General features: G+C 41.3%; 1 protein-coding gene and 2 long non-coding RNA genes across 3 annotated transcripts; all 3 read right to left on the bottom strand.

Moving 5' to 3' along the window:
- Positions 1 to 2,104: 2,104 nt before the first annotated feature.
- LOC114140670 (uncharacterized) lies at positions 2,105 to 3,519 on the bottom strand. The gene is made up of 2 exons (XR_003594621.1): positions 2,875 to 3,519; positions 2,105 to 2,259 (listed from the first exon to the last, which is right to left on the bottom strand). It is a non-coding gene; the product is annotated as an uncharacterized LOC114140670 (long non-coding RNA).
- A 25-nt stretch (positions 3,520 to 3,544) lies between these two features.
- Positions 3,545 to 4,706, bottom strand: LOC114140664 (uncharacterized; the record flags this gene model as incomplete). Its single annotated transcript, XM_028010792.1, has 3 exons — positions 3,545 to 3,765; positions 3,835 to 4,155; positions 4,322 to 4,706. Coding segments are annotated over 3 exons (798 nt in total), but the record flags the coding sequence as incomplete, so codon positions are not given.
- Positions 4,707 to 7,046: 2,340 nt separating this feature from the next.
- Positions 7,047 to 11,330, bottom strand: LOC114140671 (uncharacterized). Its single transcript, XR_003594622.1, has 3 exons — positions 11,235 to 11,330; positions 10,742 to 10,807; positions 7,047 to 7,416 (listed from the first exon to the last, which is right to left on the bottom strand). It is a non-coding gene; the product is annotated as an uncharacterized LOC114140671 (long non-coding RNA).
- Positions 11,331 to 14,149: the final 2,819 nt, after the last annotated feature.

The following is a 14,149-nucleotide window of genomic DNA, read 5'->3' as shown; positions in this document are numbered from 1 at the left end:
GTCACCTTCATCCTGTCATCTTCATCCTGACATCTTCATCCTGTCATCTTCATCCTGACATCTACATCCTGTCATCTTCATCCTGACATCTTCATCCTGTCACCTTCATCCTGTCATCTTCATCCTGACATCTTCCTCCTGTCATCTTCATCCTGACATCTTCATCCTGTCATCTTCATCCTGACATCTACATCCTGTCATCTTTATCCTGTCATCTTCATCCTGACATCTTCATCCTGTCACCTTCATCCTGTCATCTTCATCCTGTCATCTTCATCCTGTCATCTTCATCCTGACATCTTCATCCTGTCATCTTCATCCTGTCACCTTCATCCTGTCATCTTCATCCTGTCATCTTCATCCTGTCATCTTCATCCTGTCACCTTCATCCTGTCATCTTCATCCTGACATCTTCATCCTGTCATCTTCATCCTGTCATCTTCATCCTGACATCTTCCTCCTGACATCTTCATCCTGTCATCTTCATCCTGTCACCTTCATCCTGTCATCTTCATCCTGACATCTTCATCCTGTCATCTTCATCCTGACATCTTCATCTTCATCCTGTCATCTTCATCCTGTCACCTTCATCCTGTCATCTTCATCCTGACATCTTCATCCTGTCATCTTCATCCTGTCATCTTCATCCTGACATCTTCATCCTGTCACCTTCATTCTGTCATCTTCATCCTGACATCTTCATCCTGTCATCTTCATCCTGTCATCTTCATCCTGACATCTTCATCCTGACATCTTCATCTTCATCCTGTCATCTTCATCCTGTCACCTTCATCCTGTCATCTTCATCCTGTCATCTTCATCCTGACATCTTCATCTTCATCCTGTCATCTTCATCCTGTCACCTTCATCCTGTCATCTTCATCCTGTCATCTTCATCCTGACATCTTCATCTTCATCCTGTCATCTTCATCCTGTCACCTTCATCCTGTCATCTTGATCCTGTCATCTTCATCTTCATCCTGTCATCTTCATCTTCATCCTGTCATCTTCATCCTGACATCTTCATCCTGTCATCTTCATCCTGTCATCTTCATCCTGTCATCTTCATCCTGACATCTTCATCCTGACATCTTCATCTTCATCCTGTCATCTTCATCCTGTCATCTTCATCGTCATCCTGTCACCTTCATCCTGTCATCATCTTCATCCTTCATATTTACAGTTCAGGCTGCAGGATTGTTAATAACTGAACATGTTTCTGTTTTGTGTCTCTGCTCCAGATTTACAGTTTTAGTTTCTTTCTTCTAAATGATTCACTGACCGACTGAAACTGAACCTTTTGGTTCCTTGATAATTTCCTGCAGTGATACCAGAACCGGTTCTGATGTGATCAGGGCAGGGGGGAAAAGTTATGACAATCCTCCACTGTTTATTTATTGTCAATAACAAAATTAATCATATTGTATTTTCAAAGATTGTTTCATCAGTAAAAGTTAAATTTTCCTTCTCCCAGACCAAAAACACACTTTGGCCCTGAACCTCCTGGTTCTGGACGAAATGGTTCCTGCTGGACGATGTTCAGCAGCAGATGGTGGAAAACTGGAGCGACTGCAGCTGTTATTATTCTGCTAATAAAAATAATAAAGTTAGGTTTTCAAAAGATAGAGAGAAAAAGGTAAAAGTGTTAATTTATAACCCAGTTTTTCTCTGAGAGGTGAGTACACTGAGATTATCACCATTTAGCATAGTTAGCTTAGCTACAGGCTGTTGGCCTCCATTTCACTGACATTTAATGAATTAAGGAAAGAAATTATAACATATTCATGCAGTAATGCCTGTTGATGATGTAATAGGCTGGAATCAAAACAGGAAACAGGAAGCAGCACAGCAGGGAAGCATCGTTAAAGACAGGAGCAGAAATGTCAGATATGAGACCTGGATGGTTCAACGTCCCGACGTTTCAGGAGGAGAGAAGAAGAAAAACAAAACTGGTAAAAACGGACGCTGGGTCAGTCTGACCCTGCAGGACCAAGCAAAGAGTGAGACACTGGTGGGATTTAAATAACTGTTCAGACTGTGGGAGGATGAAACAGGAGCAGAAAACTGTAATCTGGAAAGTGTGGAGGAAAGAAAATACCAGCCATTTGTTTCACTTAAAATGAAGCTTTAATATCAGAATGCAGCTGAACACAAAGTGAAGACCTGAGGCTGAACAAGCAGCAGGATTCAACACAGAGGAATGACAGGAAATAAAACTGTTATAAAAATTTCATACAAAATAACATCAATAAAAATCACCTGAACAAGTTTCAACACAGAGCTGCAATGACAGGAAATAAAACTGTTATAAAAATTTCATACAATAGATGACTGCTGGCGTTCTGACTAGAACCAGGAAGATAGAGCACATAACACCAGTTTTAAAGTCCCTCCACTGGCTCCCTGTAGCTCAAAGAATAGACTTTAAAATCCTGTTGTTAGTTTGTAAATCACTGAACGGCTTAGCACCACAATACATTAAAGATCTGCTGTTGTTGTATCAACCTTCCAGAACTCTCAGGTTCTGGTTCTGGTTCTGCTCTGCATCCCCAGAACCAGAACCAAACGAGGAGAAGCAGCTTTCAGCATCTATGCACCACAAATTTGGAACAAACTTCCAGAAAACTGTAAAACAGCTGAAACACTGACTTCTTTTAAATCTAGATTAAAAACCCACCTGTTTAGGATTGTATTTGAAATGTAATCAATTACTAATTTATTGATGGAACTTGACTTAATGATTGATTCTATGTTGCTTTGTGTTTCTGTGTTTGTTATGATGTAAAGCACTTTGAAATGTCTTGTTGCTGAAATGTGCTATACAAATAAAATTTGATTGATTGATTGATACAAAATAACATCAATAAAAATCACCTGAACAAGTTTCAACACAGAAACACAATCAGGATGGGATTTGTTTTCTTTCTATCACATCATTACCACCATCACCACCCATCAGGTCACTTTAATGGCCAAATTTACTTTCTTCCTCCTGGTGGAAATCGGCCAGCAGGGGGAGACAAATCCTCTGTTTGCTACTCAGCCTGAAAACAAACATTTAAATCTGAACATGTAGAGAATAAAACGGGACTTTATTAAAAATTATACACGTTGGCCTTTTTTTTTTTAAAACAACTGGGCTTGTCTGTTGACCTTTGACCTGAGGTCTCAGCAGAGACCAGTTTAACCAGTAGAATCTGGGATCCATCAGCCAGATTTGAATGGTTTTGTCTCTGAAACAGGAAACAGACATGATGATGAGCAGATGGCCCACTGATGACCTCTGACCTCCATACAGGAACAGACAAATAAAAACTTTATTTAAAACAGGAAGCAGACAATCAGCTGCTTCCTGTTTTAAATAAATCGGATTTAAACCAAACGCTGATAGAAATATTAACATGTTATTAACATGTTAATAACATGTTAATAATAATGTTATTAACATGTTATTAACATGTTAATAATAATGTTAATAACAACAGCCTCAGATCAGCAGAAACTTCCTGGAATCGATCAAACTGATCAGGATCAATAATTCTTCTGTCTGGGGTTCTGTTGGGCCCGGTTCTGGTAGCTGAGGATGATTCATCATTTCAGAGGTAAAAACTGAGTCTGCAGACCGGAACCAGATCCAGATCCTCTCTGATCAACAATCAGATCAATGAACTGATCAGACTAATTGATCAGCCATCAGAGGAATCGATTCAGCAGGGGTGCTGGTTCTGGTTCTGATGTCCTCTGGTTGGACCTGGACCATCCCTGCTGAGGAGACAGAGGACAGTCAGAGGACAGACAGAGACTCAGCAGACAGACAGAGAGACCCAGACTGACCTTTGACCTTCAGATGGAACCATTTGACTCTCAGTATTTTTCCGTCTCTCCAGACTTTACATTCATAAAGTCCTGCGTCTCTCTCAGTGGGCCGGATCAGAGTCAGACTGACGTCTCCATTCTCCAGGTTTTTATCCATCTTGGTTCTGGTTCTGTAGAGCTGGTTCTGTTCTACAGGCTGATCAGAACCTTTCTGATACACAAGGATCTTCCTGCAACTGCAGTCCCACCAAACCACTGTAGCTCCTTCCAGCAGGTCAGAGGTCACTGTGAATGGCAGCCGGACAGACTCCGCCCCCTCCTCCACCTGCACCTGTTGGTCTGAGAGAAGCAGAAAGAGGAAGATGAGCAGCAGCAGCAGATCTTCACCACTTCCTGATGAGAGCAGCAGGAACAGGAAGGTGGATCTTTCTCCAGCTGGTTCTACTGGTACCAACTGGTCCTGATCCAATGGACCCACTACAAACATCTGATCTAAGCCACTGACCTTTGACCTTCAGCTGAACTTGTTTCTCCATCAGGATTTCTCCATCTCTGTTATAGACTCTGCAGGTGAAGAGTCCACTGTCTGCAGGATATCTGAGAGTCAGACTGAGGTCTTTATTCTTCAGCAGGTTTTCATCCATCTTGGTTCTGGTTCTGTAGAACTGGTTCTGTTCTCCAGGCTGATCAGAACCTTTCTGATACACATGGACCACATCATCATACTCGTCCTTCCACTCCACCTTAACGTCTCCATCCAGATTCTCTGTGATTCTCCAGGGCAGCAGGACAGACTCCTCCCCTGGTTCCACCTCCACCTTTGGGACTGAGAGACAACAGAGGACCAGATGAGTTGGACAGAAGATTATATTATATTTAATGATAAAACTTTAGTTATTTAGTATGAAAATGTTCTTCCCAGGACAGGCCCAGAGGCCTGGCTCTACTGGTACCAGTAGCACCAGTAGAACCAGGCCATGTAGAACCAGGCCGCAAGGTTGTCGGTGCCTGTTGCGGCGGCAACCCTCGTACCCGTTGGTGGACACCTTCGGTGAGGGATGCCGTCAGGCTGAAGAAAGAGTCCTACCGGGCCTTTTTGGCCTGTGGGACTCCGGAAGCAGCTGATGGGTACCGGCAGGCGAAGCGGCATGCGGCTCGGGTGGTTGCTGAGGCAAAAACTCGGGCGTGGGAGGAGTTTGGAGAGGCCATGGAGAAAGACTTCCGCACGGCTTCGAAGCGATTCTGGTCCACCATCCGGCGTCTCAGGGGGGGGAAGCAGTGCAGCACCAACACTGTTTATAGTGGGGATGGTGTGCTGCTGACCTCAACTCGGGACGTTGTGGGCCGGTGGGCAGAGTTCTTCGAAGACCTCCTCAATCCCACCAACATGCCTTCTATTGAAGAAGCGGAGCCTGGGGACTCTGGGTTGGGCTCTCCAATGTCTGGGGACGAGGTCGCCGAGGTGGTTGAGAAGCTCCTCGGTGGCAAGGCCCCGGGGGTGGATGAGATCCACCCGGAGTTCCTTAAGGCTCTGGATGTTGTAGGGTTGTGTTGGTTGACGCGACTCTGCAATATCGCATTGACATCGGGGGCAGTTCCCCTGGATTGGCAGACTGGGGTGGTGGTCCCCCTGTTCAAAAAGGGGGACCGGAGGGTGTGCTCCAATTATAGAGGGGTCACACTCTTAAGCCTCCCTGGCAAGGTCTATTCAGGGGTCCTGGAGAGGAGGGTCCGTCGGATAGTCGAACCTCGGATCCAGGAAGAGCAGTTTGGTTCTGGTTCTGGTCGTGGAACACTGGACCAGCTCTACACCCTCGGCAGGGTCCTGGAGGGTTCTGGGAGTTCGCCCAACCAGTCTACATGTGTTTTGTGGACTTGGAGAAGGCGTTCGACCGTGTCCCTCGGGGAGCCCTGTGGGGGGTTCTCCGGGAGTATGGGGTACCGGGCCCTTTGATACGGGCTGTCAGGTCCCTGTATGACCGGTGTCAGAGTCTGGTCCACATTGCCGGCAGTAAGTCGGGCTCGTTTCCGGTGAGAGTTGGACTCCGCCAGGGCTGCCCTTTGTCACCGATTCTGTTCATCACTTTCATGGACAGAATTTCTAGGCGCAGCCAAGGTGTTGAGGGGATCCGATTTGGTGGCCTTAGGATCTCATCTCTGCTTTTCGCAGACGATGTGGTCCTTCTGGCTTCATCAGATCGTGATCTGCAGCTTTCGCTGGAGCGGTTCGCAGCCGAGTGTGAAGCGGCCGGGATGGGGATCAGTGCCTCCAAATCCGAGGCCATGGTCTTGAGCCGGAAAAGGGTAGAGTGCCTTCTCCGGGTCAGGGGGGGTGTCCTGCCCCAAGTGGAGGAGTTCAAGTATCTCGGGATCTTGTTCACGAATGGGGGAAGAAGGTAGCGGGAGGTCGACAGGCGGATTGGCGCAGCGTCTGCCGTTAAGCGGGCGCTGTACCGGTCCGTCGTGGTGAAGAGAGAGCTGAGCCAAAAAGCGAAGCTCTTGATTTACCGGTCGATCTACGTTCCCACCCTCATCTATGGTCATGAGCTTTGGGTCATGACCGAAAGAACGAGATCGCGGATACAAGCGGCCGAAATGGGTTTTCTCCGTAGGGTGGCTGGGCTCTCCCTTAGAGATAGGGTGAGAAGCTCAGTCATCCGGGAGGGACTCAGAGTAGAGCCGCTGCTCCTTCACATCGAGAGGAGCCAGTTGAGGTGGCTTGGGCATCTGGTCAGGATGCCTCCTGGACGCCTCCCTGGTGAGGTGTTCCGGGCACATCCCACCGGGAGGAGACCCCGGGGAAGAAACCAGGACACGCTGGAGGGACTATGTCTCTCCGCTGGCCTGGGAACGCCTCGGGATTCCCCCGGAAGAGCTAGAAGAAGTGGCCGGGGAGGGAAGTCTGGGCCTCCCTTCTGAAGCTGCTACCCCCGCGACCCGACCTCGGATAAGCGGAAGAAGATGGATGGATGGATGGATAAAAGTTTTAAACCAGGTTAAAGTTTAAATCAGGTTAAAGTTTAAACCAGGTTAAAGTTTAAACCAGGTTAAAGTTTAAACCAGGTTATAACAGGAAGTCAAACATTGACTTCCTGTTTCCAGCCTCCGTTTTCTTCCTGCTTTATTCTGCAGCCGTTTGTTTCTTCTTGTTTTTCTCGCGGGCCGGCCACATCCACATCAGAACATCGCTCCATTTTCCATCGGATCATCAGAACCACAGAACCACAAAACATGGACTGGAACCAACTTTATTTAGATTAAACCAAATAATGAGGCAGATTTTATAGATAAATATCAATAATAATGACACTGATGATGGAAACAGAAACTCAATCTTTCAGTTTTATTAGTAATTATATTTATGAACCATAAGAAAATAAAACATGTCAAAACAAATTTAAATGTTTTTGTCTCTTAGCTGTTTGTTTATGAAATTACTATAAAGTTACAATATGTTTTAATAATAATAATACATTAATATTCCTCTCTTATAGAAATACTTGACAGAGCAAACAGACGTGATGTTGATGATCCGTTATGGACCATCAGCCGGTCTGACTGCAGAGTAAACCACGTCTGGTTCTGGTTCTGGTTCTGGTTCTGGAAACAAAAATAAAGCAGATTTGTACCAACAGCTTCCTTCTGAATATATTCATAATGTTCTTTTATTAATGTTACATTTATAAAATATTAATGGTAAAATTATCTCCAGGTTTTAATGCTAAATATGAAAAGGTATTGATAGGAAAACTGATCGATCGATAGCAGATCTATAAACGATATAAAAACAATAAAATGTAAAAAACTCCATTATTGTTTCTATAGAGAATCTGCAGCCATGTTGTATTGATCATCACCAATAACCATCATCATCATCATCATCATCATCACCATCGTCATCATCATCATCATCATCATCATCATCACCATCATCACCAATAACCATCATCATCATCACCATCATCATCATCATCACCAATAACCATCATCATCATCATCATCATCATCACTATCATCATCATCACTATCATCATCATCATCATCACTATCATCATCATCACTATCATCATCATCATCATCACTATCATCATCATCACCATCACTATCATCATCACTATCATCATCATCATCACTATCATCAATAACCATCATCATCATCACCATCATCACCATCACCATCATCACCATCATCATCATCACCAATAACCATCATCATCATCATCATCACCATCATCATCATCATCACCATCATCATCACCACCATCATCATCATCACCATCATCATCACCATCATCATCATCATCATCACTATCATCATCATCATCACCATCATCATCATCATCATCATCATCACCATCATTATCACTATCATCATCATCATCATCATCATCATCACCATCATCATCATCACTATCATCATCATCATCATCATCATCACTATCATCATCATCATCACTATCATCATCATCATCATCACTATCATCATCATCATCATCATCATCATCATCATCATCATCATCATCATCATCATCATCACTATCATCATCATCATCATCATCAATAACCATCATCATCATCACCATCATCATCATCACCAATAACCATCATCATCATCATCATCATCATCATCACCATCATCATCATCACCATCATCATCACCACCATCATCATCATCACCATCATCATCACCATCATCATCATCATCACCATAATCATCACTATCATCATCATCATCTTCATCACCATCATCAATAACCATCATCATCATCATCATCATCATCATCATCACCATCATCACCATCATCATCATCATCATCATGATGTTTTTCTAATGGGCAGCAGTCTGAGGTGAGTGGTGACATGATGCTAATCTGGAATATCATCAGAAATCATTTTATAGATACTAGATTTAATCCTGAAAGGGATTTAAGATTATTTTAACTCCATCATTCTGCCAGAGACAGACTAGATTAATAAACTTATAGATATTTTATATTGATTAATGTTGATCAACTCAAATCAAATGATTTCCATCTTCTGCCATATTTGATCAGATTCTATAACTTGCTGCAGGGATTCATGGAGCAGCACTGAACTGGTTCAGATCTGATCAGATTACAGTTTATAGGATTAAATTATTAATCTTCTTGTCCCTCCAGGGTTCCAGATGGAGAACCTCAGGGCTCGGTTCTCAGGTCAGGTATTTTTATTACTGCCAGATGTTTTTATGTCTCTATGGTTTATTAATCTCCTGCTATAAAGTGACAGAGGAAGAAAATCAGGATGTTTCACATTTTCCTGCCTCCAATGATCCCAGATAAACATTTTAGTTTCTCTTCTATCATGTCGACGTTTTTCCTGAATCTTAAAAAATCATCAGTTGCTGATAAATTAACTGTGTTTTTTTACTGGAGTCTGAAATATGAACATTTAGCAGCAGAAACTTCAAATGTTTCCCAGATTAGATTTTTCCTGTGAATCCAGCTCCTCTGAATGATTTGCTACGGCGGCTGCATGTGTTTTGGTACCAACCTGTTCAAAACCACGTCCATCGTCCCGACGCCCAAAACCTCCAACCCATCAAGTCTCAGTGACCAGAACCTGCTAACCCTCACCCCGACTATCACCAAGAACTTGGAGCGGCTTGTCCTGGTACAGCTCAGATCCTGGAACCCACCCTGGACCTGGACCCACCATGGACCCACCATGGACCCCGACCAGTTCACACACCGCCTCTCCAGTCTCCATAGCGATGCACTCTGTCCTCACAAATCTCTGAGGATCCGACCTGGACGACCGGCTGGTCCAAGTCGGTCTGGAAGGCTCAGCAGAACCTCTTCTTCCTAAGAACCAGAACCTCTTCTTCCTGAGAACCAGAACCTCTTCTTCCTTAGACCCAGAACCTCTTCTTCCTGAGAACCAGAACCTCTTCTTCATAAGAACCAGAACCTCTTCTTAGAACCTCTTCTTCCTGAGAACCAGAACCTCTTCTTCATAAGAACCAGAACCTCTTCTTCCTGAGAACCAGAACCTCTTCTTCCTCAGAACCAGAACCTCTTCTTCCTCAGACCCAGAACCTCTTCTTCCTGAGAACCAGAACCTCTTCTTCCTCAGAACCAGAACCTCTTCTTCCTGAGAACCAGAACCTCTTCTTCCTGAGAACCAGAACCTCTTCTTCCTCAGACCCTGATGAAGAACCATCTGTCCTCAGACTCCTGGTGAAGTTTTACCGCTGCACCACTGAGAGGATCCTGACCAGCTGGTACCGGAGCTGCTCCGCCTCGGACCGGGAGGCGGAGCAGAGGGAGGTGGAAGCTGCCAGCGCATCACTTCCTGTCTCAGAGAACATCTACAGGAAGTGGCGTCTGAAAAGAGCTGGGAAAGTCGTCAGACTCCCAGCACAGAGACTCTTCCCCCTACTGGCCTCTGGGAGGCGCTACAGGAGCTACGGACTGGAACAGGAACAGTTTCCTCCCCACAGCGTCTCACTGCTGAACTCCTGACGTCTGAACATATGATGGCTGTAATCTCCTACCCAACAACACACAGACTGATAAACCACTAACTACCTGCACTGAGCTATTAGTCACTATTGTAAATACTCTATAATCTACTCCTGTTTATGAAAAACTTACATTTGTATAAATATATTTTTCTTCTCTTGCTGGATGGAAGCAAACTGCATTTCATTGTTTTGTACTTGTGACAGTAAAGTTGAATTTGATTTGATTCTTTATTCTCCTGATTTTCTTTCTGTCTGTTTTCCTCCAGTTTTTCCTGAAGTTAAAAAATTTCAACAGGAAGTGATGAGATGAAGATCCTCCTCCTCCTCTTCCTCAGGTCACCATTTCATCAGACATGTTGTTTCCAGTGTTTCCAGTCTGCAGGTTAAAACCAGTAAAGTTTAGTGGAGGAGAGTCGGTACCTCTGGTTCTGTTGGGTCTGATGCCTGCTGTCCTCACTGCAGAGTAAACTGGACCCGGATCCATCTCTGAACAACAGATGTTAGAGGTTCTGTTAGGGTTCAGATGTTTTATGATAGAAAAGCTTTTTAATGGTTCTGCTGTTATTGTCCAACATATGAATGTATAAACCACAGAGCTGCTCACTTCCTCTGAAACACACAAGCAGAGCTTTGAGTCACAGAAACACACTGACACCTTCAGAACCGCACCGAGTCGGTTCAGTTTGGACCCACGCAGGTTTTATTTATAAAACCGTCAGAAGTTTCCTGTGGTGAACTCAGGATGTTTGCTGCTTGAGAAAGTTGACTAAAAAACAGCAGCAGGAAGTTTGGTGGTTTAAGAGTCCAACGTTGTTAGAGAGGAGCTAAAAAGTTACTATTAAAACTCTATAAAGACATTAAAACTAAAATATTAAACTATAACTGAACAATAAAACCAGAGTCTGGACTCTACCTCTGCTCCTCTGCTGGTTTCCAGTTTCTCTGATGTTTATCTGTCCATATTCAATGTCTCCAGTTCTCACTGCAGAGTAAACCAGAGCTGGATCTGGAAAACATTATATAAATAATATTACTGCAATAAATAACATTACTGCAATAAATAATATTACTGCAGATAAATAACATTATTGCAATAAATAATATTACTGCAATAAATAATATTACTGCAATAAATAACATTATTGCAATAAATAATATTACTGCAATAAATAACATTACTGCAATAAATAATATTACTGCAGATAAATAATATTATTGCAATAAATAATAATACTGCAATAAATAATATTACTGCAATAAATAATATTACTGCAATAAATAATATTACTGCAGATAAATAACATTATTGCAATAAATAATATTACTGCAATAAATAACATTATTGCAATAAATAATATTATTGCAATAAATAACATTACTGCAATAAATAACATTATTGCAATAAATAATATTATTGCAATAAATAACATTATTGCAATAAATAATAATACTGCAATAAATAATATTACTGCAATAAATAACATTACTGCAATAAATAATATTACTGCAGATAAATAATATTATTGCAATAAATAATAATACTGCAATAAATAATATTACTGCAATAAATAATATTACTGCAATAAATAATATTACTGCAATAAATAACATTATTGCAATAAATAATAATACTGCAATAAATAACATTACTGCAATAAATAACATTACTGCAATAAATAACATTATTGCAATAAATAATATTATTGCAATAAATAACATTACTGCAATAAATAACATTACTGCAATAAATAACATTATTGCAATAAATAATAATACTGCAATAAATAATATTACTGCAATAAATAACATTATTGCAATAAATAATAATACTGCAATAAATAATATTACTGCAATAAATAACATTACTGCAATAAATAACATTACTGCAATAAATAATATTATTGCAATAAATAATATTACTGCAATAAATAATATTACTGCAATAAATAATATTACTGCAATAAATAATATTACTGCAGATAAAAGTGGATCTTTAGACATTAAATTAAAAGAACTTGGTTGAATCATTATTTCAGAGAAATAATCTAGACTCACATTTTAACAGTTTTTTTTACACTCTTGTTATTAATTAATGTTAAACATGTAAATGTATAAATGTTTGTAATAATCAGAAACCACAGAGCTGCTCACTTCTGTTAAATAAATGTTAACGAGACACAAATAGACCCTGAGAGTCTTTGTTCACTAGACACCATCAGACTGAATGGAAAATGTCTGTTTTCTATATTTACTTTTGATTTCATCATGTTGATTAAAATGGATTGTAGGGTCTCTGCTGAAAGTTTCAACCTCCACAACATTGAAGCATAAATGTTATTAATATGAGTCTCAACATGATCAATGTTTGAACAGGTTGTCATAATATGCCAAACATATTTTAATACATTTCTATTAGTTTTTATTCTAAATCTGTCCAACATGATGTTACATTTCTGATGATGAAGGACGAAGATTTGGACGAGTCAACAGAGGAAGAGGAGGAGGAAGAGGAAGAGTTAGGAGGAAGAAGAAGAGTTAGGAGGAAGAGGAGGAGGAAGAGGAGGAGTTAGGAGGAAGAATAGAGGAAATGTCAGATGAATTTATGATTCTTCTAGACATGATTCTAGTTTCCATCAATCAATTTTTTCCATTTGTTCTCTGCAGTTCTGTCTTTTCCTTTCTGTCAACAAATCAATAAAATCATAAATGTTCATCTTCTCCAGTCTCTTGCTGTTCATCTCCCATAATTACAATTTATAATACAAGTTATCTAAACTTTATCCATAGGTTACATCAGAACTTTCCTCCAGAATCAGTTTAATGTGACTATTTGGTCTAAACTCAGTGAAACAAGAATTTATTATTCTGATGAACTGACATGTTTATTAATACAGATGTTTAACTTTGAGGATGAATTAATGATTTAGAGAAAGAAACTGGATTCTGCAGGTCATTTATTCTGTTTTGATGTATAAATAGTTTTAAAAATGCTCTTACTGCTTTGCAAATATCAAAACTGATTTGAGAAATGAACCAAAGTGACGGAGAAAAACTGTAACGTCTTGGTGAACAAAGATTCACGTTAGGAAGCAAAAATTAATCACAAAACCATCAAAAGAAACTTGGAAAGAACTTTATTTATACAAAGAATTTTAAAATAAATAATCCACACAGATAATATATAAAGAAATGTTGTCTGGTAGACAAGAACAAAGATCACAGTGATTGTCAGTCCATGGCGCCCCCTAGTGGCAGAGCAGAACCAGCTGGGAGTCACTGAGGTCCAGATGGAAACGGAGGGAAGAGCAGCAACATGGTCTGATGATGTCACAGCTTTTAGCTACACCTGGAGCCTCAGAGCTTCATCATGATGAAGAGGAGGAGAGGGAGTCTTCCTCTTCTTCCAGATAATAATCACAGCAGCCAGAACAACCAGAACAACCACCGTCAGAACCAGTTCGATGTGTCCTCGACCTGCAGAACAGAACCAGGAATTAGTCTGATCCCACTGAAGATCATCATCATCTGATCTGAGATCCAGAACCAGGAAGCTGCTGGTTCTGATCCAGAGACAAACACTCACCTGGAGGAAGAGGAGGAAGAGGAGGAGGAGGAAGAGGAGCGATATGCAGGTGCATGATGGTCGTCTCTGAGTTGCTTGTGTTGCTTTTTAATTCGTTTATTTCAGTCTTGACACGGCACTCATACACTCCACTGTCCTTCTCTGTCACATTCTTTATAGTCAGATGGATTTGTCCATCAGTGGCGTTAAGGTTTTGTTCTGTTCGGCCCAAGTACTGTGGATTCTGGAGATCTTCATCAATCTGG

This window comes from Xiphophorus couchianus, chromosome 24 (genome assembly GCF_001444195.1).
Source record: "Xiphophorus couchianus chromosome 24, X_couchianus-1.0, whole genome shotgun sequence".
Lineage (NCBI taxonomy): Eukaryota > Metazoa > Chordata > Actinopteri > Cyprinodontiformes > Poeciliidae > Xiphophorus > Xiphophorus couchianus.
The sequence above is the reverse complement of the archived record's forward strand: the minus strand, read 5'-3'. Positions and strand labels throughout refer to the sequence as shown.